This window comes from Dipodomys ordii, unplaced genomic scaffold (assembly GCF_000151885.1).
Source record: "Dipodomys ordii isolate 6190 unplaced genomic scaffold, Dord_2.0 Scaffold25, whole genome shotgun sequence".
Lineage (NCBI taxonomy): Eukaryota > Metazoa > Chordata > Mammalia > Rodentia > Heteromyidae > Dipodomys > Dipodomys ordii.
This window is the reverse complement of record NW_012267241.1, coordinates 9,839,106-9,864,442: the sequence shown is the minus strand read 5'-3', so window position 1 is coordinate 9,864,442 and position 25,337 is coordinate 9,839,106. Positions and strand designations below refer to the sequence as shown.

The 25,337-nt window shown below is 38.0% G+C and overlaps 1 protein-coding gene across 6 annotated transcripts in view; it reads left to right on the top strand.

The window, feature by feature from the left end:
* The window catches only part of Dtna (dystrobrevin, alpha), a 328,938-nt gene that overhangs the window by 189,695 nt on the left and 113,906 nt on the right, over nt 1-25,337 (top strand). For all 6 annotated transcript variants that reach the window (XM_013014905.1, XM_013014910.1, XM_013014907.1 and 3 more), the window contains 2 exons: nt 11,962-12,029; nt 22,476-22,556. In XM_013014905.1, the coding sequence (XP_012870359.1) occupies nt 11,963-12,029; nt 22,476-22,556 (148 nt within the window). In that variant the 5' untranslated portion in view covers nt 11,962. The remainder of the gene's footprint in view (nt 1-11,961; nt 12,030-22,475; nt 22,557-25,337) is intronic.

The following is a 25,337-nucleotide window of genomic DNA, read 5'->3' as shown; positions in this document are numbered from 1 at the left end:
CCTTTGCCTGTGAAATGTAAGTCAGGTTCTGGGTTTTATTGAAATGGCTTGATCTCATACAACCATGTAAGCAGAAAGGACTGATTCGTGGTAATGAAGCAGCTCACAGAGATTGATGTCTACATGATGTGAGCTCAAAGAATACTAGTTGTCGCATTTTGGGCGCTTCCAAAGTCCCAGAATCCCTTCCAACAGCCTTTTGGAGCTTTAAAAACAACAGCAGCTTTGAGGTGTGTGTGTGTGTGTGTGTGTGTGTGTGTGTGTGTGTGTGGTGTATGTGTGTGTGCGTGTGTTTTACCCTCTTGATGCCTAATGATTTCCTGGGAGTAGTTTAGACTCATTAAGCCTTTGAAATCACAGAGGTGCTATTAAGTGCATCACTGCCTTGATGTATTTGAATGACAGTGGAGTGGTGGCCAAGGGTCTGAGTGCCCAGCACCATCAGGAAGTGGCTTGAGTACCCTTAGGCATGAGGCTTTGTGAGAAAAAGAACTGCTTGTTCAGTCTGGGACACTCAGCCTCCTGCTTTGTCGGAGCCTCCTCCTAAGTCGGTGCTGTGTTCTCACCGGGCTAGGGACCCTTGTTTTGTGAATCACAGGCTGAGGCTGGAATCTGGAACACTTCAGTCTTCACAGTGGCAGAGTGCACATGTATCCGTGCATCCCCAATGTGATTTTTCTTTTTTGTTTCTTTTTTTATGTTTTCATTCTTTATTGGAGGAGGTAACTTACTTGTGCATTACACCACTCACCTCCAACACAAAAACCCAGCAACTGCACATTCTCAGATCTCTCAGACATGAAACAAACTATTTATATATTTTTAAAAGCAGAAGGCAGGCTACTAGGTATGAATTTGACCCTTCTATAAACAGAGCTCAAGGAAGACAGGGTAATCTGCCTAGGCCGCGTTTTCAAATGTCCCTCCTCCACTCTTCCCTGAGGTACACCAAAGATTTGCATCTAGCACCTCAGCTCAGAGGACAAACAGTTCTACTCTTTATGGCACTCCCTTTACTCTGTCTCTCTTTGCAAAACAGCCAGAGATACCCCACTCTGTCTTTGTGTCCCATCTTGCCTTCTATATATTTAATTTTCTATTGTTACTGCATATTAAAAGGTCATATAATAAATGGGAGTGTATATATACATATAGATAGATCATAGATATAGTGGCACATAAAAATATGTATAGTGACATATATTTACCTACACACATATAGACATATATATATACCTATATGTGTATATATACACATATAGGCATATATATACCCATATAAGTATATACTGGCATATGTAGACTGCACACATGTAGACACATATATAAACATATATACATATGTGTTTTATACACACATATATACCTGTACATGCTTAATTTTTTTCAGAAATTGGTACACTGTTTTTCAAACTGGTCCCACCATTTTACATTTTACTAGAGTATTTGATCATCCCAGTTGCTCCCTCTTTGCCATGTAGTGATAACTCCTCTGGTTATAATTTTCAAAATTCTGTGTCTGTAATAATTTTGGCAGATTTATAGGTACTTACTTGCCATCCATATACATCTTTATTTTTGTGTGTATGTGAAAATACCGTATAGAGGGGTTACAACTACATGGGCAAGATAATGAGTACATTTCGTATCAAGCATTGTTGCCTCCTCCTTTGTTTCCCCTTCCCTTCCCTTCCCATCTCCCATCCCACCTCCTACCTCCCTCCCCCTCCCCCTTGCCCCATGGCCACAGGGCTGTTCATGCAATTTGACCACAACCAGTACACACACAATATCTGTCTCATTCTTCTAACTGTTTTCAGTGGTGTGGGGGTGGAGTGACACGAAGTACAGGAATCACCAATCGAAGAAGCACAATGCGTGTAGTGATAATTTAAAAATTAGCTTTGTTGTCTTCTCTGGGCAGACCCACAGTTTTACTGTATTGTCACTTTGTCCTTTATGTTATAGTACACTAACATAGTGTGTATGATATAAATGTAATGTACCGTAGTTCTGGCTTTTGGAGCTTATAAAGCTCTTGTAGCATTGTCTTCATTTTTATGCCCCTTGTGAGGTTATTTTAAAGTTTCAGAATATTTGGGGTTCTGTACTCATTTTCTCATTCAGATAGTTTATTTCAGTGGTTCTTCTATTGTGATAGTTCAAAATGTAATAATTTTGAAATATTGTTAGTCTGTTTACCTCTACATATCTGCCCACATCAAGTGAACAGAGTTTGTAATATATAGATACACACACACACACACACACACAGTGTTTGATTGATATATAGTGATAACTATAGCCTTACTACTAAGATTTTGGTGAAAGAGTTTGTGTCAATGGTAACTTTATATCTAAGATTTTACCACTGACTGCCTGGAATACTCCAGGAAAAATAGTTGGTATAGGGATTCTTGTATCAGCCATTTAGGTATCTAAGAATTTCTGAGATACAAAATATTCAAATTTGTGTTTTATTTTGGCATACAGAAGATACTGCACTCACTAAATGTTGACCAAACCTATATTTTGATAGAATGAAAGAGCTAAAAACTTAGACTGAGGTCAAACTGATAGAGGTTCAAATTTCAGTTTTTTAACATCTCTAAGCATCAGGGAATATTAACATCACTTTACATGGGGATAAAATAAGATCATGACAGGACTTTATAAGTGGTCTTAATCAATGACCTTTCAGAGCTTGCAAAGACCAGAGAAGAATAAGGAAGTCAGAGAGCATGGTGATCAAATACTTTGCTTCTGGGAAGACTGTAAAAGTGCAAATCCTAATTCAGTAACTACCAGTAATATGATCTTAAGGAAGTTTCTTCCTCCTTCTCAGCTGTCTTACCTTCCTATTGTTGCTGTGATAAATTTATGATAAAAATTGTCACTAGAAATTTGGTGATTTAAAGCAGCACAAATGAGTTTTCTTAGAGTTCTATCAATCCAGGAGTCCACAGAGGGTCACAGTGTGCTAAAATCAGGGTTTCATCATGGCTACTTTCCTTCTGGAGTATACCTTTTTCCTCATCTTTTCCAGCTTCTAGGAAGCCACCTGCATTCCATGGCTTATCTTTTACTTGCAGGGACTCTCAAAATTACCTTGGGCCCAGTAATTAATTCTTAATTATATATCTTTAAAGTCTTTTTGGTATGGAAGATAACAGGCACACAAATTCTAGTATTCGTTGGGTATTACAGGAGTATCTCTAAGGCCAGGGTCTCTGTTCTATCTACCTTGTCAGCCTTCATTTTCCCACCTATAAACAAGGTGAGAGAATATGACCTATCTCAGAATTAGAGTAAGAAATAAGATACAAGAAATAAAATAATACATGAAAACAATTTGTTCCGAGCCAACTCATACAGAGGAAACACTTAAATATTGATTATTATTGTCATGGCACTCGGTGAAAGAACTAAGTCCCTTCCTGCCCTGTAACGCAAGCATATGCCTCTGCCCCCCCAGCATGACTCAGGAGGCCTAGATAGTCCAAATCTTAAAAAGGAAGGCACATTCCCACCAGCAATTCATCCCCACTTAGATTCTTGGCAAGCATCAGCTTAGAGCCATGGCTCTCTCAACAGATTTCTCCAAGTCTTCCCTTAATTTCAGACAAAATTGCTTTCAATGGAAGGGCATAACTGAGGGCCTTCTAATTCACAGAAACAGATCCAGAAGCAAGAAATAGAGGTGCCTCTGTTTCCTCTCTTTCCATTCTGTACTTCTGTCATTCCAGCCCACTCTTGTCTAGGGAAAAAGACGGCAGTGTGCAAATCTCATTGTTTACTGTGACAGCTCTGGTAGCCATGACTCTTGGCTGCACACATCTTTTGCCTGTTTCTTTTCCATGTGGCCTATTTACTTTTGGCATCTACATTCTTGTCCCTGCAATGTCATTGTCATTTTCTGAATTGGTTTTTTTTTTAATCTACTGTGAATATTTACCAAGAGGAAATTTAAATAGGAAAAAGGAGAGACAAAATAATATTAATTAATTTAATAATTAACTTCATTAATTTATTCCATGTCTTGCATATTAAGCTAGATTTTAAGAAATTATTATTTTTGTACAAAGGTTTTGCCACTTAAAGCAATTTGTTAATAGAAAACATTGTAATCAATGTCATCTCAAGTTGTGAAACATGTTTCTCACTTTAAAAGCATGTTTATTAAAAATAATAATAATTCCTCTGAATGCTAGAATTCCTCAGATTTATACTTTTTAAAACATTTGTTCTGCCTCAACTAAATTTTCAGAAATACAAAAGGAATGAGATTTTTTTTCAAAAATTAGTAGACACATATTCCTTTTTTACCTTCCTTTAATGCATGTGTGTGTGTGTGTGTGTGTGAGCGCGCGCACGTGCGCGTGCACGTAAACTCTTTACTCCTCTATTCTGTGTTGTTGATTCTGAAACTGTGATGCACAGCAATGGACTTACTGACATTCTCCTACCTGTTTATCCTACATATTGATATCCATCTCACCTGCCTTATCCTCTAGCTGTCATTTGCCTCTGTCATCTTGATCTCGGAAGATGACCTCCACATGTGGCCCCTGGAGAGTATCATCTAGACCTGGCCAAACCTCCCCAGGGACCTCTAAGTTTGTCTTGATCCATGTACGTGGGGCTCTTCAGTTCTTCAAAGACATTCTGATAACTCTGAACATCACATAACAGTCTGATTTTTGATTATCATCCTTCCCAGAGCTTGCTTGTGACCTATGCCAGTTTTCTCCCAGTCTTTGCCTAAGTTCTGGATGTCAGCATGGTGTATACCAGCTGCTAAAGAGCAGGAGTCCTAGCCTCTTCTCCAGACAAACAAAATCAAATGAAAGGAACCCAACCTTTTTCTTTAAACCTCTTCTACAGCGTTATGCCACCACAGGAAGTTCCTTCTTGATTTGAAAGAGCACTAGGAATAGTTCTGTTCAGAATAAAATCGGTGTTTTGAGGACATTTTCTATTTCTTAAAAGTTGCTTCATTAGGTATCCATGTCAACATATTCATATGTTGATACACAGTTACATTTCCCAACAGTTAACTTCTCCCTCAGTTCAAAGCATGTTTTAACAAACAACAGAAATATATTGCAAAGCAGCTTAAAAATAGAACCTAATGTGCACACAAATTCATATTTCTAGCTGAGCCTTAACTGTACCCCGGAAGCACTTAGGGTTCTTTTGAAAGGACAAATGGGCAGCTCTTAATTCAGAGTCAGTACCATCCACCATTTACATTTTTGATAAAGCCACAGGCTTTAAAGATAGACATCCACCGCTGAAATCTGTCCCGGTAAATAATTTAGAAAGAAAACCAAAATACCTAAGAAACCATCTAACTGTTAATTACAATAAAGAGTTGTAGATAAGAAAGATAGTAGCTGGACACCAGTGACACAGATCTGTAAACCTAATTACTTAGGAGGCTGAGATCTGAAGATCAAAGTTCAAAGGCAGTTCAGGCAGCAAATCCAAGAGACTCTTACCTTCAATTAACCATGAAAAAAAGAGTAATAGAGAGGGTGACATTGGCCATAATGCATTATGCTTAAAAAAAAAGTAGATTAAAGCATACTCCTAGTAAGTAAATAAGTACATACATACATATATAAATAAATAAACCAAATTCCAAGAATGGGAGATGGTGTTCAAACCCATCATAACCATTTATTTTAATAAGCATTTTCCTATTTTTACAGTCTCATGTAGATAAAGGACTAGGAAATAAATAACATAGGCAAAATATAATTTTGCCTCAAGAAAGAGTTCTGAATACTTTTTTATTACACTGTCAAAGTCTGAGACTAGAATGTAAATTTGAGAAAGTCATATGAGAGGCCTTCTTCATTAGCAAAAAGGGAAACAGGCATTAATAGGCCACCAGTGGAATCAATTAAATGAAGAAAGGAGCTGCAGTGACTTTCGTTGTAATTATTAACTTCAGGTATTAAATCGTTGGTGATTGCTGAAACCAGTGTTTTCTGGTCATCCACCTGGAGGAAAAAAGGGGAGGGAAAATGAAATGTGTGCTCAGTCTCCCCATATTAAACACAAGGTCTGCAAGTCCTCAAGTGTTTGCAAAAGTGAAGCAGAAGCTAAACAGAGCCAGACATTTCTGAAAATATTGCTTTGCTTTTGTGGACTTAAAGTGTGACAGCGTGAAGCAGTGTGCGAGTTGGTTTGTTTATATGTGTCTGGGTTTATATAATCTAGATGCCAGGAATTATTTTAATCTCCCTGATTATGTCCAGCACAACTGTGTTTTAAACCAGGATGTGTCCATTAAGAAATCACACAAAAGGAATTTTCTAGTGAAATTTGAGAGAACAGCTACCCTTCTCAATTCTCTCCCTGGTCCCTTGGTAACTAATCACCAAGTCTGATTATCTTCTTTAATTTCAGAAAATCTTTCATGTGTATGGAATAGAAACAACTGCTAGGCTAGGAATTTATGAATTAAGACAACAACAAAATGAATTTAATGTCCTGCCTGACCTAAAAATACTTTGTGTTCAGTTGTTTTCCCTTTCTAATTCTTAAGTACTTCGCTTATAGTTGGGGACTAATAATGTCTCCCTTAAGGTTAAGGGTGCTGAAGGGTGAAGCATTTAAAAATATTCAGAAAGTTATGCAAATCTAAGACATCATTAACTCAAGCTTCTATCTTTAAAGTGTCTTCTGTATCCTGGGTAATAGAAATGTTCTTAATAGCCAGGTGCCAGGGGATATTACTACTCAGGAGGCTGAGATGTGAAGATGGCAGTTTGAAGCCAGCCAAGTAGAAAAGTCTGTGAGACTCTAATCTCTGATTAACTAGCAAAAAGCAGGACATGGAGGGGTGGCATTTCTATAAACAGTAGAGTACCACCTTTGAGAGAAAGAGCCAAGCAAGAGCACGAGGCCTGGAATTCAAGCATCGGGATTTTTTTGGTTTTGTTTTGTTTTGCTTCTTTGTTTGTTTGTTTTTTGCAGCTGTGGGGCTTGAACTCAGGGCCTGGGAATTGTTCCTGAGCTCTTTTACTCCAAGTCTAGATTTCTAGAACTTTGACCCACAGATCTATCTCCAGTTTTGAGTAGTTATTTGGAGGTAAGAGTCTCAGGATGCCTTTTTTTCCTGGGCTGGCTTCAAACTGCAATCCTCAGATCTTAGTCTCCTGAGTAGCTAGAATTACAGGCATGAGCCACCAGCACCCAGCCCACAGTATTTCACAGTATTGTGAAAATACTGTACAGAGGGGTTACAATTACATGAGCAAGGTAATGAGTACATTTCTTATCAAGCTTTATTGCCTCCTCCTTTGTTCCCTTTCCCATCCCCTCCCCTCTCCCCTCCCCACCACCCCCATAGCCAAAGTTGTAAAGTTCCTTTTTTGACATAATGTTTTGTATATCTCATTGTTGCAATGGGTCAAAATTGTAAAGTTCGTTTTTTGACATAATGTCTTGTAGATCTCATTGTTGCAATGGGTCAACTTGTATCCCTATCTAAACAATTTGTTTTTTCCCTTCCCCTCCACAAATTATGCCAACATCAAACACAGTGAAAACTGGGGTTATACCGTGGGGGAGGGACATACAAAACAACAAAGAAATCATCTTATAAATATGTTAGAAACAATCGCAAGAAAGAAAAACCATTTGAGTCCATATCTTGGGGTTCTTTATTTATTATGTATAATGTATTTATTATGAGCATTGTTGCATTCAAGAAGCCTCATGCAGGAGGTAACTTAATGACATGATATTTCAAAATAAATTTCTTCTCACTAGGCTAAAATTCACATTTCTTTTAGTAACTGCACTTACTTTTGGATTTGTTCTTCATTTCTAGCTGGTTCTCAACCGTTCTTTTATTTTACTCCTCTCTATATATAGGGCAGAGCTGGAGCCCTTGATGTCAAATTGTGCAGCTCCTTTTGGATGACTGCATTGGAAGAAGCCATTTGTGACCTTCCCTCTTTCTCTTACAAATTCATTATCACAATGGAGGCAGATTATTTCCCAACATGGGACATGCCATCTCCACATGACCTGACAATCACTAAGTAACTTCCACGTGTCTCCTAAATCTCTTCTAGATCAATGTTCAAGCAAAAGACATAATAGTCTTGTTCCTGAATCACAGAATATCCAACAGATCTGACTTTCCTTTAATCATAAGTTCCAACCTCTACTCTCTTGATACCAAGTCTTTCTTTCATTCAACAGAATGAAGCAATTTTCTCAAACTCCAAACCTCTGTAAGTCAGATTCCCATTTGCTCTGTAGAATCTCAGTCTCTCTTATGTATGAAAGCCCTGTAATCATATAGTATGTAGTCATATACTTTCTAGATTTCATTCCTCCTCATCTCTCCAATGCCTCTACTCACACTTGGATCCAGCAATGGTCAACAACTCGCTTCCCAGAGCTTTTTAAAGACCTGTGGGGTTTTCTGAATCATGATTCTTTCTAACTATTGTTGTCTTTTCTTTACTCTTCCACGTGAAAAATTCGTATTTCTCCTTTTAACATTCTGTGCCAGAATTATCATTTCTTTGATGTCTGTCTTAGATCTTCCTGGATATAAACAACTATAACTAACAGTGCATGCTCTCATGATATATAATACACCAAACTAAATAAATATTTATTAGGAAAATTTGTTTTCCCTTCTAAACTGAGAGTTCTTAGAGACAAGGATTATGTCTTATGATGCTTTGGATCTCAGGAAACTATCAAAGTGTCTGAGAATAGATAGCTACTTTATAATTATTTATTATAAATAAATGGATGGTTTCTTACAAATAAATTATATATGTCCTGTATAATCCCTGGGACTGAATTCTAATAAAGGGAACACTGGCAGGGCTTATCATTCATTTAATGATGAGGACATGGTCTAATACTATGCATTTTAAACACACAGAGGGTCAAAGTTAGACTGACTAGTAAAGAGCCCACAGTAGTGTCCCTTATTCTTAACCACTTTGTTCAAGAGTCCCTCTATTGAACCAATTTTTTTGTATTTTAATTTTTTTATTGTGAAAATATCTTACAAAGGGATTACAATTACATGGGCAAGGTAATGAGTACATTTCTTATCAAGCATTGTTGCCTCCTCCTTTGTTTCCCTTACCATCCCTTCCCATCTCCCCCACAGCCCCACTTCCCCCTTGCCCCCTTAGTCTTCATCCTCCCCCCCTCATCAAAGTTGTAAAGTTCATTTTTCAACATAAGGTCTTGTACATCTCATTGTTGCAATGGGTCCACCTGTATCCCTATTTAAACGATTTGTTTTTCCCCTTCCCCTCCACAAATTATACCAACATAAAATACAGTGAAAACAGCGGTTATACCATGGTTTGGAAAGTAGTATGAAGGTTCCTCAAAAGCCTCCACACGACCCAGCAATCCCACTTTTGGGCATTTACCCGAATGATCACAAACAAGACCATACTAAGCTACCAGCGCAACTATGTTTATTGCAGCGCAGCTAAGATGTGGAACCAATCCAGATGCTCCTCAGTAGATGAATGGATCAGAAAATGTGTATACACAATGGTCTGTATACACAATGGAATTCTATGCCTCCATTTGTTAGGAAATGGAAAGACTTGGAAAAAATTATATTAAGTGAAGTAAACCAGACTCAAAGAAACATAGGTCCCATGGTTTCCCTTATTTGCAATAACTAGTATATGTCTGAGTCAAGCAGAAACGGTCAGATAAGTTGATGTTGGGTGAAATGAACCCCAAGATAAGGACTCAAATGGTTTTTCTTTCTTGTTATTGTTTCTAACATATTTATTGAACCAATTTTAACTAGCATCCTCCCTCCTTTTGTCATGATGACTAAGATTAATGTGTAATAACTAAATAGTCTAAAAGTGTTGTTTCCCAGAAGTCTCTGAGGGCAAAATGAGAAATGTACTATTTCCCTTTTTATACTGATAATTATATTTTCTACCTCCTATTTCCCACTGAGTTCTTCCTTCTTTTCCTCATAAACTGCACACTTTACTTAGAAGCAAGAATATATAGCACTCTGTAACTAATGGCCCTTTTATGAGTTAATTAACCAAAGAAAATGGTGGTGAATAGACCAAACCTTGGCATTCATGTCATTTGAATCTTGTTCTATTTCTACTTCATGAAACCTGGTCTTCTTGAAAATGTATAAGCCTAGATGATAATAAACATAAATTAGTTTATCTTATTTCAAATAATGAATCTCTGAAGCTGGTACAATTTGGATTTCACTTAGCTAGTGTGTCAGATATTAGAAATATAATTAAAATGTAAGCCTCTTGAGGGCAGGCATTTTGACTTGATTCTTAGTGTGCTTCTTGGAGCATCCACAGCAGGGAGAAAAGATGCATCAAGACAAAAGTGCTGTGGTCTCTATGGAGGTTTAGAAAAAAAAAGACATGAAATCCAGGCAGTCATAGAGTTGGGGGAGATTTCAAAGTAAGCTCCTTCTGAAGCCTAAAGGGTGACTACAACTACTTAGCTAGGCAGAGATAGTCCAGACACACAAAGGGCATGGACACAGCTTGCATTTGAGAAAGAGAAGGGCCCATTTGCAAACCCAGAAAGATGTGCAGGTATGCCTAGGTTCACAATGCCTATGAACTGGCATGGAAGTTATGAGGGTATTCATATGTGTGCTCATATTTATAAGAGAAGATATTTTAGTCTTACAAAATTCAGTAGCTGCCTGGCATAGTGTTTGTTAGGACACACCTTTTATTCTACTTGGGAGACTAAGGCAGAGGGACTGCAAATTTGAGAACTGACTCTATCCCCAAACAAAATGTTAAAAAGCCTGAGGAGGTATCTCAGGGGTAGAACACTTAACCTAACATGTGTAAGATCCTATTGGGTTCATTCCCCGGTAGGAACAAAAAGTTCAATTAGATATAATAAAAATTCAGTTCCATCAACCCATCAAACCTTTGATATTTAGTCCAAGGCCACCAATAGAACTAAACATTTCTATTAGCTTTTTCATCATTTACTTTCTCCTGAAGCTAAGTTTTAATGTTTTTGTATCTATTTAATTGTCTCTTAACCTTGACATTTTGTTCATATTTCTAAATAGTTTCACAACCAATAATGGTACAGCCGAGGAAAGAGATATGAACCTAGTCACCTTGTGTGAAATTGTTATGGATAGGAAAATCGTGACAAATTGCAAGCATTCAGATTAAAAATGAGTAGTAGAAAACCATCTGCTTCTCAATTGGGGTTGGAGTACACAGAGACACGTGGCAGAAGAATAAGGGTGGGAGACAGACTGGTCGGTCCTGGAGTCCCCGGGTCCATGTCTTTCATTTGCTGAATCCATGAGACTCTCATCTTCACCAGCTCTGAAAAGGATCCATACAGTTTGCCCTGCCATCTTCAGAGATGTTCCCCAAATCAAAACAGACACTCTATATGAAGTGATGCACCTAACAATTATGTTGTATTCACTTATGGCATAAGGTTATCTGCTATGGTAATAAAAATAAAAATTAGCAGGGTGTTAGTGGCTCATGCTTGCAATATTAGCTTCTTAAGGGGCTGAGCTCTGAGGCTCACAGTTTGAAGCCAGGTCAGGCAGGAAAGTGCATGCGACTCTTCAGTAACCAGCAAAAACCCAGAAGTGTGACTCAAGTGGTAGAGGAATAACCTTGAATAAAATTGTTCAGGGTCAGTGCCCAGGGCCTGAATTCACACACTAGGACCAGCACTACACACACACACACACACACACACATACTATATGCCTTTTCAACCACTACATTGTACATGGAAACATGTACATTGATTTAGATAACTGAAATGAAAGCTGTATTCTTTTTAAAATTAAATGGAATTTATTTATGTTTAAAATTAAATTATGGTACAAATGCAGTAATTGTAGTTAAAATTGCTATTTGAGTGTGAAGATGACACATATTGTATTATTTTGTCTCTTAGAATGATTGAAGATAGTGGGAAAAGAGGAAATACCATGGCAGAAAGAAGACAACTGTTTGCAGAGATGAGTAAGTATGGAACTTCTAACGAACTCCCTATAATTTTCATTGATTACTTGTGGATAGGCTAGAAATAACCATTTAATCCTTATGGCACTTCTACTTTTCCTTAATATCTGAAATCCCTTTCATAAAGCATGCACTTGTCAATTTTCTCATATTGGTTGAAAGTCAGGTTTTTTCCATAATTCATACCACATTCCATATTACATATATATATGTATATATAATGTTTATGGACTTGTAGATTTATGTCTACACACAGACACCTAGACACCTGAGAAGCAATGCTTAGTCTTGACATTACTCCATTCCACTAAACTCCAGGGTGTATGTCAGCACTATCACAGTGGCTGGCATAGTGAAGGCACTAGGTAAAATGTGTGAAATGAATGGTTTAATTCTCCCAGCCATATGAAAAAGACTTAAGTATGGATACTGGACAAACTTTCACCTGTCATTTCTAACACATATGGATGAGAGAATGTGTCCTACAAACAAGTGGGGTTTATTAAACATAGAAGAAGAACCAGATTGCACATAACTCTAATCCCTGCAGCACAGGGAACTCCCTGTCTCAATAAATATGCACATACATACATGGAAAACAAAAGGAGTGACTTTTTTCAAAGGAAACCAAGATAAGAATAACTCCTAACTCGACTGGAGAATCTATGAAACAAAAACTATGGGTTTATGTCAATGGATAGTTCCTATATAATTAATTGGATGGCAGTATATCATTTATAGATTATTTTTTATTTATAAGGAACTTATCTCAAGTATTATAAAGAAAAAAGTTTAATTCTCTTTTTAAAGGACTTCTCCTCCCTGAGAAATGAGTAAGGAAGAATAGGAGTGAGATATAAGCCTCTTTCCCCGAAAACAGAAGGAGAAAAAAAAATTAACCTTCTTTCTAAAGATTAGAAGTGATTTGCAAGAATGAGAGTCAAAAGAAGATAAAGGTCCAGATAATAAGACTGATATTTTCATTTATCATTTCCACCACCAAGGAAGTATTAGAACTAACTAGGAGGAAAGAAAATTAAACTTTGTGTGGGGAATCTCAATCACACTCTTCACTATTTTTTCACTACTTTAAAGATGACATTACACTTGGACATGATTAATTAAACGGCATTCCAAACATTCACACAGTGAGAACAAAGGAGGATATTCTTAGTAGAGGATCAGATCTGCTCACAAGGTGCATATGTGCATATGATCATATAAAATGATGCTTATTGAAATGAACTCCAAGAAATATAAACAAGAGGATTTTTTTATTATTGCATGGTTTGTGGTTCTTTATTTTCTTTCTTTCTTTTTCCTTTTTTTTGTTTTATTCCCTTTTGTCATTGTTTTTTATTTGAATACCCTTTGTCTTATATATGTTTATCTGATTTGGGGAGGGGAAGAGGAACACAGAAATGGTCTAAGCAGTGATACCAGCCACTATATTGGAACTGAACTATACAGCTTGGAGGGGAGGAAAGTAAAGAGGGGGAAAATCTGGGAGAAAATGAGAGAAGAGGAGATACTGATAAAAAAGAAATGTACATATTACTGCAACCCCTCTGTATATCACCATTACAATAAAAATTTAAAACTAAAATAAAAATGACCTTAAAGTGTTTGTGGCAATTTCACCCAAGACTTTCCAATACCATAAGCCACATTTGGTTCCATTACTTCAGTCTGAATTTTACTGACCCCAATCCATCACCGATCCCCTAGAATTATAATCATTTGTGTGAATTCACATCTTTGTGAACAAGAAGCCACATATTGCTTGCCCAAGTTTCAAACCAGAGCAATAAATTTTAGTGTTCTATTGCACTGTGTGTGACTATGGCTCAAAATGTATTGTATATTTAGAAATTATTAAAGTAATAGGGGTTTTTTTTGTCCATCGTGGGGCCTGAACTCTGGGCCTGGGTGCTGTCCCTCAGCTCTTCAGTTCAAGGCTACTGCTCTACCACTTGAGCCACAGCGCCACTTCTGGCTTTTTCTGCTATTGTAGTGCTGAGGAATTGAACACAGGGCCTCATGCATGCAAAGGAAGCACTCTACCACTGAGTCACCTTCCCAGCACCAAAGTAACAGATTTTTAACATTCTCTCCTCAAGACAGTAAGTTAGTAAGGGGATGGATGTGCTAATTAGCTTGATTAAACCTTTTACAATGTGTATAGATCAAAACATTACCTTGTACCCCATAGAATACATAGAATTGCTTATGTGTTGATTGACAATAATAGGTGATTATTTTAGAAAAATACATTGTCTATTTAAATAGACAGTAGCTGGAAATGTATAGAAACTATACTTGGGGGAAAACCGCTCAAAAACTTGTCACAACTTGCCCATCTGAACAAAATCCAAAGTAGAACAAGAATGAAAAAGAGAAGATTTCTTACATCCTAGACTAGTGTTCTGTTGGGCATGGAGAAAATATTAGTAGTTATTATTTTTTAAAAATGAAATCTGGCAGAAATCTTGGAACTTATTTTTGAACCACTAAAGAGTGTAGCAGCTGGCTCACTAAAAATTACAGAAACATCCTTATTTCATGATTTTGTAGATATTTAGCTGAACTTAGGTACACAGCTTCTCCTGTTCCTGATGCAAAACCAGGCAGGAATAAAGAGATATTGTGCAACTAATGTTACTGATTCAAAATTGCCTGACTCAAAGAAAGCAAGACCAATTTTGTAGTCATAGAAACAGAACAACTCTAAATCTAAATAGTGAGATATAGGATAATTGGGCATTCATATCCCAAATTCTATCTGTACCTTTTATGAAAACTGCCTGGGATTGCCATGATGCCTATTCAATGGTCTTATAAGCTCTACTGGTTGATAATTAAAACAACAAAGCAAGCCAAGCCCAACACATCTACATCTGTCTCCCCCAGATATAGGAAAGACTTTCAGATGTCAGTCAAAGACAGATAAACATACATGATCTTAATAATGCATTGGTTTGAGCAATGTGTTCAGCTCAATTTTAGGAAGGTCCTCTCAAAGTAGAATTCCACTTGACCAAACAGTTGAATGTCTTCACAAGGAGCAATCTAGATAGGCAGAATGGCATACAGACAGATGGATATATTTAAATAGTTAGAAAAAGATATAAATGGCCCCAGCTCTATCAGCAGAAGGAAGCTATTTTGTCATTTTCAGGAAAATGAACAGAACTAGAGATACCATGTTAAAGCAGATAACCCAGACTCAGAAGATAAATGTCTCATGTTTGTTTCCATCTGCTGAATCATGGTTTAAAAAACAAACAAAGGCATGAAAGTAGAATGGGGACTGTTGGGAAAGAGAAAGAAGACCAATGAGAGAAGGGAGAGGGGCTAATAGAGGAGATAGGATACTAGAGGCATGAATATGATTTTTTAATGTGCACTATATTTACACAAATAAAAAATGTCATAGTGAAACTCATAATTAATATTAATATCTGTTGACCAAAAAAAAAAAACAAACTAAAAACTATTGTCAGACAACATTATCATGTAGACTTCAAAAGTAGATAGACTCTTGGTGTCCAGTGGTATATGGTTTTCAGGAGATGCTATGGTATACAGAAAAGAATGTTCTGGATTTACATAGTTTGGTACAGTACTCCATTCATTTTTCCCATAATGCCACCCAGCTGCCCCTAAAGACATGCCGTCTTTCAGTGACTCTAAAATTTTTGCTTTATCACTTGTACTAAGCACATTAGCTTTTCCCTTGGTTTTAGGGATATTCACTTTGCTTTTGGGGAAGTCGATTTTCACAAAATTAAGGGCAAGTAAACACTCAGCTGATCACAAAATGATTTAAACACAACTGATTGAGAGCTTACAGATATGCTATGCATGTGCAAGAATTTCTAATTTCAGATTTTTGAACTTTCTTTTGATTTCTTTTAAATTAATTTTTTGACTGAGTTTGGTCAGAATCACATGTAATAAGTCTTTGAATGTAATGAACACAGATTCTTCCAGGAATCTGTGTTGTCTACACAGAGAACAATGAGGAACTTGTTAATTTGTTCACTTAAATTTGTCTAGAAATATTTTAATACAAAAAGCAAAGGAATCCACCAGCCTCTGCTTTAGAAATAATTTGAAAGAAAAGCAGCATCAGACAGCGCTACGTTTAAAATTTGTTGCAATAAGGAGAGAGATTAACTTCAAATCCACTGGAACAATAGATAGGCAGGTTTTTAAGCCCTGGAGGGCTAGTTGAAAATTACCAGAGGTCTTTAGCTGAGAGCTTGGTCCTGTGATTAAGCAATTGCTAATTGTAAGCAATCAGAAGTCCAACACTTCCTCTCCCTAGGCAACTAGGAGATAGGACTCTGACTTCCAGGATTACATCCAAGTGTTGACTTAAGAAAGTCATTCTTAGATTGTAACACAGGCTAGAGACCTGGAAATTTACATGTCAAAGGAGCAGAGGGAAATTTTACAAAGAAGTTAACTGCTCTTAGAAAGTCTGGAGATGAGTAGTATGTGGGGGGAGGGGAGGGCGTTGGAAGGGGAATGTAAAAACCCTCCTGGGCTTAAAAAAGGAAGATGTGGCACCAGAAGCAGGAAGAAACACCCCCCCAAAAAAAAGGGTCCATTAAGAATTGTAGGACTGGGTGCTGATGGCTAATGCCTGTAATCCTTGCTACTCAAGGGCTAGGATCTAAGGATCCCAGTTTGAAGCCAAATGGGACCCAAAAGTTCCTGAGACTCAAGGTCCTGAGACTCTTATGTCCAGTTAACCAGCAAACTGCCAGAAGTGGAGGTAGAGATGTAGATCAAGTGGTAGAGCATCAACTTTGAGCTAGAAAAGGCCCAGGGAGAGCCTGAGGATCTGAAATCAAGCCCAGTACACACACACACACACACACACACACACACACACAGAGTATGGATGCACAAATAAGCAGAGAATAAAAGACCAGCTTTCTATTTTAAAACCTATCTGACCACCTAGTTTGATTTTTTTTTTTTTAAGATTTGAGCAAGTTGCCTTTGAGTAAGAAAAAGAAAAATTTTCCTGGTTAAAATATTTAATTATCAATGTATCTGTTTAGTTAGTCTTTAAATTGCAGCTGGAAAGAATTCTAGTTCAATGTAAATGTCATCTTCACATGGCCTTTATAAGTCATCCAAAATGTGTAGCAGCTCAGGTACTTCTATCAGACCAGCTTGTAGCCAGATAAATGATTTCTCTTGGAACTACAATCTGGTTTTCCACCTCAGCACATTTCCACTACATGGTATGACTATTATGAACACATTTGTGTCATGTTTGCAAACTCCTTGTGCGTGTGTGTGTGCGTGTGTGTGCGTGTGTGTGTGTGTATGTGTGTGTGTGTGTAGGGTGGACAGAATGTGGGCATGTACCTTCAAACCCGCTCACCTTAGTTGCCAAGTCAATGTTTAGAAGGCTGTGGAGCCAGGGATGGGTAGGTTTTAATAGAAGAATCTTAAACAATTGTCAATACCATTAGAGGGGTTGGAAGGCCGGCTAACAAGAAAGAAGTTCTTAAGAAGAATTCCTCTAGGTGAAGGAAGGACCTGAAATCAAAAAGGCAAAGATGGGCCCCCCAAGATATTGCGTTGAATACTTGGAGGCCAGACAGTCCTTTCTAGAATGTTCCCTAGTAGTCAGCATGGGCATCATTGGAAGGGAGCTAGGGGTTTGATCTTGTAGCCAGAGTTTTGAGATCTTAGTTCTGAACTCCAGGAATTCCACATGTCAGGTCTGGGCACTCATTCCTATATGCCAAATAAAGAGATGATTATGGCAAAGGGCAGAAGGAGGAGATTTATTACAAGATGTGGGCATCTGTGGAAAGAGGCTGAATAAACAGCCCATGTTCAGTTATGGGCAAGCTACCAACAGGAGCTATAGGTTTAAATAGACAAAGAACCAGGAAGACAGAGAGGGTAGGTGTGGTATTTAAACAATCCCAGACAAAGATGTAACCACTATCTCCATCTTTGTTCTCCAAAATTCCTGAGAAGTTGTAGGAGTTGTGACCAAGTCCACCTTTGAGGAGAGCCAACAAATCAGTGTTGCCTGATGGGTTGTCTGTCCTTTGGGGCAGTTTCCTCCATCCTCCCTTATAAACACCTTATCAGCGATAACTTACCATCCAAGGTGACTGAAAAATAACTGTAGGAGAAGATACTTCAGGTCATTGATGCAAAATGGAAGCTAGGGACCCCAGCTTTCATTCTTTTTTATTTAATTTTTGTGTTGTCAATATAAAGTTGATATGAAGGATTACAGCTGCATAACAGGTAAAGAGTGTATTGGGGGGGGACAATGTCACCCCTTTCCTTGCTCTCTCCTAGTTTTTCCCTCCATCTCCACCCACAAATTGTAGAGTTCATTTTCAAAATAGTATCTAGTGAGTACCACTTCATTCAACTTTAATGTATTCTTGAGTCGAAGTAGTCACTCTTTCAGCAAAAACTGTTTGAAAAGTATCTCTTACAATCTTGCAGTGCATGCTGTAAGTTTGAAGAGCACTCATTGATAAAGATTAGAAGAATATCATTAGTGATGCCACTGTCATAACTGGTGGACAGTGTGACCATTTCCATGTACGTTCTTCACTTTTTGCTTCAAGAACACAACACACCCTGGAACAACACTGAAAATTCTCTTCTCTTCTCACCTGCTCTCTTGCTTTTTTTGACTTTCCTACTCTATTTTGTCTCTGAGTGCCTTCCAGACAGACCTGGAAGTCAGGCTTGTTCTTGGCCAGTTCTCTCCATACACTAATTTTTTGTCTTTCAAAGTTTACCAGTCTTTCAAAGTATCCAGTGAGTCCCTAAGAACCACCTCTCATTTTCACCATGGTTATAATACCCAGGATAATTGGCATGGAAATTTAGCATCCTACCTGCCTTCTTGCTTTTCCACTGATGAATCAGCTCAAAGTGGTCTTTTCACTAATGCCACTAATAATAGCACACATCACAGATAGGGCCAGTGTCCCTGTAGGCTGCAGCCTTCCAGAGTTTCCACAGCCACAGTCTTTGAACGGCTGTCAAATAACTGGGCACAGTTCAGAAGTTCCTATTCTCATTCTCTCTCTCTCTCTCTCTCTCTCTCTCTCTCTCTCTCTCTCTGACCTCTCTGTCTCTGTCTCTATCTCTGTCTCTCTCTCTTCCTCTCTCTCACACACATTCATTTAGTCAATATTGAAACAGAGCAAGCAAAGAATTCAAACACAGGGTTTATAGTCTTCCTCTTCACTTGATAGTATTTGTTAGGTGATTTTTTTTAATGAGGTGTTTAAGAATCTAAATGACTAAAAGATTTTATACAGTCCTATCAAAACATAGATGGCAAACGTTCATAATTTGTGTGAAGATGTTCAAAGTATGATGGCGCTAAAGTAAATATTAGCTGAAAGTGATTGGTTATTTGGGGGTTAGTTAATCTGTTGGTTTGATAAGGAGATAGAAAGACAGTAGGAGGAAAGAAATGAAGGAAGGATTGGGGGAGGGGAGAGAGCATCGAGGAAGCCTGGCTAACAAGGAAGAATGGACTTTATCACTGATATTATCCGTCAATCTCTTATCTCTGTCTTTGCTCTTATCTTTACTTTCCTCAGAACCATCCTGCAAGAGCATCAAATTTCCTTGAATAAATACACTTTACATTTTTTTTATTTAGAAAAGCTTCTAGGGAGAGAGCAAGAGAAGTGACATTGTCCTAAAAGAAAATACTTTTTTACCTGACTTATGTAACTGTAGCCCTTCTGTACATCACCTTTATAAAAACAGTAAGAACAAATCTTAAAAGAAAAGCTTGAAACATACATATGTAAAGAAAATACTCCCTATCTCCAACATAAATTATTTACTATAGTCCCTACTACTAGCATGATACAAATACAAGAAATCACTTAGATAAGTAAAATATGTTCTAAAGAATTATATTCCAGTGATATAATTTTTTAAAATAAGCAGTATCCATGAGCTTGAAGTAGTGTACTGCAAAACAAAACAACGAGACAATGCTGTGCTCAGTTTTTATTGAAAGGTAAAAATATGGATTCTTATAATCCAAGTATTAATTGATGTAGATTTTATGCTAAAATTGGTTTTTATGCACAAAATATAAGGGTAATTGTAAACATCCCAATGTGAAAAGAAAACCTCTATTAACTTCCCTTGCTTACTCATTTATTTAAATTCCAGTTTTTAAATAAAAGATGTCAGCTAATTTCCCTTTTAAATAAGATTACCAGAATGCTAAATCAGGAAAATACCATAAAAGAAAAATAAACCTTAAGGCCAGGCACTGATGGCTCACACCTGTAATCCTAGCTGCGTAGGAGGCCGAGATCTAAAGGATCAGGTTTCTAAGCCAAGGCACAAATGTTGATGGGACTTCATCTACCCACAGGTGTCCACAAGAAAAGCAAAAAGCAGGGTGGGGAGCACAGCTCAAGTGATGGAGTGCAAGCTGAATAAACATGAGGCCCTAAATTCAAACCCCAATGCTGTCAAATTCCAGGCAGGCCTGGGATCATGATCCTACCACTTCCACCTCCCACATAGCCTGGACTACAGACATGTACCACCATATTGGGATTAAGATAAGGTCTTGCTAACTTTCCCCCAACCTTGGGCTTGCCTCAAATCAGAATCCTCTCATTGCTAACTCCTGTACAGATGGACAAGCATTCAACACCATACCTGACTGAGAACTTTTGTTTGATGGTATCAAAGGTTGAACTCAGGACCTATTAAAGGTTGAACTCAGGACCTTGCACTTGCCAAGCAGGTATTCTTCCATAGAGATCATGCTTCATGTTTTTTGTGTTTTCATTATTTTTTTGAATAGGGTCTGTTGTCATACCTTGTATGCCTGGCCTACTCCTACCTTTAACTCACTGAGCTTGAGTGAGAGATGCACACCATCACTCCTGCCATTTTATTGGTTGAGATTGGGTCTCATGAATTTTTTTTTTACCTGGATTGGCCTTAAACCATGATCCTCCTCATCTCGGCCTCTGGAGTAGCCAGGATTGCAGATGTGAGTCATCAGGGCCCAGTTTCTGAAAACATATCAAAGAGAATTCCTGCATTATATCAGGGCATGTCTTTTTTCTTGCGCCTTTGAAGTGTTCGTTACCAATGTACACGTTTGTCAAGTAATATACTTCTATAAGAATGAATGTGTAATGATCTTCATAAAATAATAGTGCTCTTGACAGTATTTTTGAGTGAATCTAAAGAGGTAATTAGAGTGGATGGAATGTGAAACAGTGAATGTCAGTGAGGGATGGTCACTAATTCATCCTGAGACCCATTGCACAAGTCCTTCCTAGACCTCCTCAGAATAATTGCTTCCAGCCCAGCTCATGGCCTTGCTTCTATTATATTCTAAAGCCTTTATACAGCACCATAGAAAAGTGTAATTCATGTCAAACTGTAGCTACATGCCTTTATATGTGTTATGAAGCATAAATGTGGCTTTAGGAAAGACAAATAGTTTAAAAGAGAAAGCAAACTTTTGTTAAAAGTCTAATATGCTTTGGATACCATCTAGCCATTAGCCCAGCCACAGGAAGGCAAGAGGAACACTGGGAACAACACATAGCAGAGATTCTGAGTAGGGGGAAATACTACTAGGCAGGTATGATGGAAGAGCCTTTAGAGAGACTTTGGTCTGAGTGGGACTTTCAGACCCCATGTTGTAGGTCTCAAGAACCAAACCGGATTCTTGAGTGGAAGAGAGAGTAAGGAAATTAGCTCAAGAATATGGGGGAAATATTCTCTCCATGCCAAGAAGACAATGAGCCACTGAGTAAGAAAGAGCAGATTGTTTTGTGAGAAGCATCTCTTTCTCTGAGATTGTAAGTTATTTGTAATAAGAATGGACATTTACACAGTATCTAGTGTGTAGCAAACAGTGTTCTAAGTGCACTGGCAATATTTATCCTCTAAAAATCCTGTGTAATAAGTACCATTATCATTTTCTCCATCATACTAATGAGAAAACTGATTGGCTTCTAAATGTGATGGTCACAGAGAAGATGCCCAGCATGCAGTGTGTGGGTATCAAACAGCCATATGTCAAAGACAAATAGTACCTGCTTACTGATGATAGTATCTGGTATCATCAAGCTGTTTAAGTCCCAGCTTGAGCAGATTACTCTTGGATGTGTCAGAAACCACAAAGTTGAGGCTATGAGCCCATGTCCATGAACATGGTCAACAATCTGATCTCCAATGTTGGATGTATATGTTCTTTTATCCCCCTTGACCCTAAGGAACGTAGGATGGACCTTTTCAAGTCTTCAACAAATATTTGTATTTTAACTAAGAGAAAAACAAACACATGGATTCTATCTGCAGTTGTCTTATTTACAAACATTATAAATTCCTTTCCACACACATGGCATACCATATGTATACTCTTTCTTCCACTAGGGGCTCAAGATCTGGATCGCATCCGGCTCTCCACCTACAGAACAGCATGTAAGCTGAGATTTGTGCAGAAGAAATGCAATTGTAAGTATGCCAGTTGTTGGGGCTAATTACCTTTATGAATTCTATACTTTACATTTGTTAGTACATTTATTAAAACCAAGTTTACTAGCAAGGGATAATAAAAAATATGTTTATCCAACAATCAGAAGGGTAATATGAGACAAGATAGTACAAAGACTGTTGCTAATCCTTAGATCTGAGTAACTCACAAATTCCAACATATAAAAATGGATGAGCCTCTGGATGTAGGTACATAATCCTGTTGGAATGGTATCTAACACAGATAGAGTCTTTCCCTCTTCTCTCTATTAGTATTACAATTGCAATTCCATAAAATTAGTTTCCAAGAATTTTATTAAACATTAGGTTCTCCTTAAAAATGTGCATTTCTTTTACAGGTACAACAAAACAGTTACCAGCTTTGGGAAAACACTTAAGCTTCCTTATGAAATTATAATATTAGCCAAATTAATTAGCATTAACTCCATTTGTTGACCTAGGACAAGAGTGATAGAAAAAACAGAGGAACTTAATTCAGCTTGCTCCCAAAAATGTAAAATACATGTAGCAAGCTAGATCAATAATCATTTAGGAGCTTTATATTTCTTGCTGGGTGTACTGTTAGGATCCATGAATACCTTCCCAGGGGACCACACAGAGGCAGGCAGGCACAGGAGAAAGATTATTATAAGGTTTATTAGAGGAGCCATATCTCCACCTGGAGAGAGAGCAATATGGAGTCTGTCCCCATCCAGGTGGTTAGCTCTAGGGTAGTAGTGAAGTAAGTGAGCAGGTAGGTCTTGGGGTGAACTCTAGGTTAAGGAGGAGCTTGGGCTGGGTAGAGCTAAAGACCAGAGGTGAGGATAATGTTAGCAGGAACACTCCAATCATATGGCCCCATCCATTTTCTATTGGAAAAAAATATTGCATCATAGTTTATGTGTATACTTGTTTCTCTTGTGAAAATGCACTGCTAGTAAAAAATAATAATCATTCTCATTTCCTAGTGTTAGATAAAAAGTGAAAATGAAAACCATAATGTTATACACACACAGTTCTTGAAAACCTGGCATGGAAATTAGACTCATGCTCACCCAGCCAGAGTCTACAGCAGCGTCTACAGTCTAGTTGCTATCCATTCCTAAGGCCTAAGCATAGGATTGATGTTTGGGGTAGAAGAGGATGAAGAAAAACAACGTATATTGAAACTTCAACTATTGTTTTGACCATTCACAGGAGGTTAACACCATCTAAAAAATAAAGCAGAGCCTGGGGCTGGGAAGGTGGCTCAGTGGTAGAGTGATTGTCTTGCATACGTGAAGCCTGGGTTTGATTTCTCAGCACCACATAAGCAGAAAAAGCCAGAAGTGATGCTGTGGCTCAAGTGGTAGAGTGCTCACCTTGAACTGAAGAGCTGAGGGACAGCGCCCAGGCCCAGAGTTCAGGCCCCAGGACGAACAAATAAATGAATAACTAATCGATCAAAGAAAAGCACTACAGTTGAAGGAGCTACAGCTGTAGGCACAGCCGTGGGCCTTAATGAGCCTGATAAGACTCTTTTAACTGCTGGTTTTGGGGGTGGGGGGACAAGAAAAATGTCCTCAAGAAGAAATGCTTCCTCTTCCCCCTCAATCTCATCACTTTTATTAGAACAACAACAACAACAAAGTACTTTATGTTTTTAGCAATGACAAATGATGGATCTCCCACTTTTTTTCCCACTCAAGTGGCCTTCCAAATTTGGAAGCAGAGGGAGAAGGGGTGGATGAGAGTTCTGTTTCACTGAAGCGTTGCATATTCTTGCATATTCTCCTTTCAATAGAGATGGGGATTTCAAAAAAGACTAAAAGAATAATATGGTAAGGGGGAATAAACAAACAAGAAACAGAGAGAGAGGGAGGAGGAAGGAAGGAAGGAAGAAGAGAAGACAAGAGAAAGAGATGAATAGTGATTGTCAACCCTGCAGACATTGCAAAGTACATCCACCATTTTCTCTAACTTGTGCTCTGGCATCCTGTGGACCTCATCTTACTCCTTCGTCTCTTACAAAGGCCCACTGTCATTTTCTCACCTCTTTTTCTTTTTTTTATATTTAATTTTATTTTATTTTATTTGTGAACATACTGTACAGAGGGGTTACAATTACATGGGCAGGATAATGCGTACATTTCTTACCAAGCATTGCAGCCTCCTTCCCAGCCTCCCCCCTCCCCCCCAATCCCAATCCTTCTCCTTCCCCCCCTTCCCCCCCCCCCGCACCGACGTTGTAAAGCTCGTTTTGGACATGACAACTTGTACTTCTCATTGTTGCAACAGGTCCACCTGTATCCTTAAACAACTGGTTTTTCCCCATCTCCTCCACAAGTTATACTGACATCAAATATAGTGAAAGCAGGGGTTATACTGTGGGGGAGGGACATACAAAGCAACAAAGAGATAATCTTATAAATGCGTTAGAAACACATGCATGACAGAAAAAAACATTAAAATACATATCTAAGGGTCATTTTCCTGACATCACATTATCTGACCTTTTCCGCTTGACTCATACATATACTAGATATTGCAAATAAGGGAAACCATGGGACCTATGTTTCTTTGGGCCTGGCTTACTTCACTTAATATAATTTTTTCCAAGTTTTTCCATTTCCTAACAAATGGGGTAATGTCATTCTTTCTGATGGAGGCATAGAATTCCATTGTGTATATATACCACATTTTCTTGATCCATTCCTCTATCTCACCTCTTTTTCTGCTCCCTATTCCCTTCTGGTCCCATTCCTATCCTGCACCCGGCATTAT